The 3,385-nt window shown below is 47.1% G+C and overlaps 1 protein-coding gene across 4 annotated transcripts; it reads left to right on the forward strand.

Annotated features, from left to right (window-relative positions):
• Window positions 1-229: 229 nt before the first annotated feature.
• DENR (density-regulated protein) lies at window positions 230-2,306 on the forward strand. 4 transcript variants are annotated; one of them, XM_077648162.1, is made up of 3 exons: window positions 230-367; window positions 1,311-1,634; window positions 2,028-2,306. In XM_077648162.1, exons 2-3 carry the CDS (start codon window positions 1,315-1,317, stop codon window positions 2,257-2,259), a joined length of 552 nt encoding a protein of 183 aa, XP_077504288.1. In that variant the 5' UTR covers window positions 230-367; window positions 1,311-1,314; the 3' UTR covers window positions 2,260-2,306. The 4 variants fall into 4 exon arrangements, with proteins under 4 accessions (XP_077504288.1, XP_077504287.1, XP_077504285.1 ...); XM_077648161.1 differs by lacking the exon at window positions 230-367 and adding an exon at window positions 832-1,088; XM_077648159.1 differs by lacking the exon at window positions 230-367 and adding an exon at window positions 834-1,040.
• The last annotated feature ends 1,079 nt before the right edge of the window (window positions 2,307-3,385 follow it).

The following is a 3,385-nucleotide window of genomic DNA, read 5'->3' on the forward strand; positions in this document are numbered from 1 at the left end:
GCCGAAGCTATGACAGGCTGACATCGCGACGGCCGGTCTGGGATGGGCCTGGGCAATACCTTGAGGTATCTTGGGAGGAGGAGGAGGAGAGCGCGCGCGCGCTCCCCGCCTCCCCCTTGAGGCAGGCCACCATGACTGCTTCGAAGCGGCACTGCCAGCACGCCGGCAATGCTACACCACTCTCCTTTCTACCTCTGCTGCAGCACTTGCCGATACCCAAGCGCCCAAGCTAATAAACCGGCGCGCCGAAAACGTAGGTGGAAGTCGGGAGGTTCTGGGATGAAACGGCAAGATCAACAAATACTGCAGCCCGGAGGTGGAAAAGGTGAAAGAGGGAGCGGCCCACTTTATGTATCTTGCGTTGAAGGTACTGTAAAAATATCACATACAATGCTTACAGGTTATGCTTATGTGGTAAAATAACAATAGAGGGGCTATTTGAAATGTCTACAGCATTACGTAAATCGTGATTTTTATGTTGCGTTTTGTAGTGCAGGCGGTGTGAAAGGAAAGTGGAGCTACTATATTAGCCGGCCCAAGCCACTAGATCTGTTAGAAGCATGGCTAGAAGGCATTTGCAAATCTTTATACACGTATTAAGGCAGACATCGAAGCTCCTCGCTCGACATGGTTTTTAGTTGCAAAAATTTTCTCCAATCACGCCAATTGCGAAACTACACATACGTGCAATTTTGGAATGTGGTCACCTTTCCTTTCCGAACTACTACTCACTCTCATCAAACATTTGCAGATTGTCGCGTCACCTGCAGGCGCCCGGATGAACTGAACACAAGGTTACTAAGAGCATCTGAGAGCCATGAACGTTGTTTATAGGGGGTGCAAACGTCTGCTTGCTCCCAGGAACCGCAATTCTAGCCACCACGCCATAGGAGATGGCTGGACAAGCTCTGAAAAGCGTGTTTCGAGGCGCCTGAGCAGGCGTAGACAGTGCCTGCTGCGACGTGGTTGTGACGAAACAGTTATCGGTTGCCTTCAATTCGCGTCAATCGCAGAACTGCGCAGGGATCGCTACCAATCCAGTCAGTATACTGGCCATACGGCTTGTTTCGGGACATAGCCCATGTTCGGTATATATACCTTGGTTTCAGTACACTACAAAGCAGGATTGTGTGTGGGTGTGTGGTGCCGGGTGCAAAAAAGTGGCTGGTACAGCTTCGTGCACGACGAATACAGTAGGTTGTTTAGTAGGTCGTGGCTTCGTGTATACGCGGATTACACCGCACCACGAGGCAAATTAGCAGAGTCAAATGTGTTCGTAGGTAAAGGGCGTGCCGTCGAATCATTTGCAGGGAAATGTCTGAAGGAGGCACGGAAGGTCTGCCGACGGGACCGTTGCCTGGCGTGTCGTACCCCATCGAAGTGATATACTGCGGCGAGTGCTCGATGCCGCTTGAGTACTGCGAATACTACCCAGACTCGCAAAAGTGTAAGGAATGGCTTCAGAAGAACCTCCCCGAGGAGTTCGAGAGGCGAATGAACCTCAGTGACGCACCGCAGACTGGAGCAGGCGGCGATGAAGAAAAGAAACGTCAGAAGCGTGGCGGCAAAGGCATGGTCAAAGCCAAAAAGAGGGTGGAAAAAGACAAGCGAATTTGCCTGTCCAGAGCGTCACGGTGAGTAAACGCGTTTCATACGGTTACGTTGTACGAGACCATTGTGCGATTGCCATTCTGCTACGGACACCTGAACGTGGCTTTGCAAATGCTATGTAGCTATATCCTGCCATTCATTTTATCGTCCCGACTGCATATTCTGCAGCGGCAATGGCCAACTCCAACGTTTCAGGCGCGAAAACGTGGGCATACCGAGATCGTTCTTTGCCACGCCTCGTACCGTACGCGTATGAATGACAGCTTGTAACAAGCGTGTGCTTATCACGCGCCTTCTAAAGTTTCCACAGATTTTATTTGATGCTTCCTGCAAGTGTCGCAGCAACCAATGCGTAACCGCTGTTTTCTGATTATCCTTCAACCGAGCGCTTGCTAACGCACGTTTTATTTTTACAGAGGAAAGAAGAAGTTTGTGACGGTGGTGACCGGCTTGAGCACCTTTGACATTGACCTGAAGGATGCATCAAAATTCTTTTCTCACAAATTCTCCTGCGGTTCGTCTGTGACTGGAGATGATGAGATTGTTATCCAGGGTGATGTAAAAGATGACGTGTTTGATGTCATCAGCGAAAAGTGGCCAGAAATTGATGAAGACCTCATAGAAGATCTTGGCGATCAATCCCGCTAGGCCTGTACAGAATAAAATGGTATTTACCACTGCTGCTACTGGTAAAACGTCAACTGCAATGTTTGAAGTGTGGTCAGCAACATATGGTGCATGATAATTAGTGTGTGGTTGGGCACATGTTGTGCGCTGCGTAACATCTAGCCGAAAAAATGATCGTTAAAGGGTAATGTGAGGAAGGATGTTTGAAGGTGCATGTTATATTTTCTGCCACCTTTCAGAGTGTGTGCAGCAAACTCTAACCCCTAGCGGGTTTCGACCAGGAAGGCTCGTCGTAAGCATATTGTCGTTTCTGTCTCTTGACGAGTCCAGCTTGTGTTTTCTGGCACTGTGCGACCAGTATAAGGCAAGTAGGACTTGTCCAAAGCATGTTTCTGGTTTGCAGACAAATTGCAGCACGGGTGACAATGACTATTTTTGTAACACATTCGGGGAAAAGTTTGTCCGCTATGGGATTAAGTTGACCTCTGTTAATTCAACCTTCCGATTATTCGAATATATGTTTTGGTCACGTTAACATAAAGTGCATTAAAAAGGCTCCTTAATTCAAACTCTGCACAATTGGAACAAATTTCCAGTCCCCTTTGAGTTCAACTTAATGAGAATCAGCTGTACTCTCAGTTCACTGTGACACAGTATTCATGGAAGACCATGCGCTTTCATTTGTCATTTGTTGCAAATAGTACAACTGCATATGTGTGTTGCTTTCATTATCTTGCTCAAAAAAATATTGGTAGTTTGAAAAGTTGTAAGAAAAGAGAGGTTTTCATCTCAAGGCAAATCCTATTTTGGCCCTATGAACTTGAGATGCTAAGCATATGCTTCTTGGAGTGAACACATCACCTTCACGGAGCTTTGCTTTCCATCCTCACCGCACAGTGTGCATATTTAGAATGCACACCTTTATGCATTTTGTTCAGTGGCTCTTCGTTCAAGATGTTTATCCTGATACTCCTTTTTCAGAAAGTTTGCAAAGCGTACCTGGCTCACAAATATCCATGACATGCATCATAGTGTGGAAAAAAAATTGATGGCCTAACCCTGCTAGGCCAGGATATATATAGCGTAAGCGCAGCGAGATCTGGTTCGGAAGAGTTAATATATGAAAGGCACGCATTCACTCATCAGC

The sequence above is a fragment of the Amblyomma americanum genome, chromosome 1 (assembly GCF_052857255.1).
Source record: "Amblyomma americanum isolate KBUSLIRL-KWMA chromosome 1, ASM5285725v1, whole genome shotgun sequence".
Classification (NCBI taxonomy): Eukaryota; Metazoa; Arthropoda; class Arachnida; order Ixodida; family Ixodidae; genus Amblyomma; species Amblyomma americanum.

What these genes read in the sequence shown, in the direction of transcription:
- DENR (XM_077648162.1), top strand. Translation starts at nt 1,315, where the DNA reads ATGTCTGAAGGAGGCACGGAAGGTCTGCCGACGGGACCGTTGCCTGGC. An exon ending in TGCCTGTCCAGAGCGTCACG is followed by an intron (nt 1,635 to 2,027) that starts GTGAGTAAACGC and finishes TTATTTTTACAG; the next exon opens with AGGAAAGAAGAAGTTTGTGA.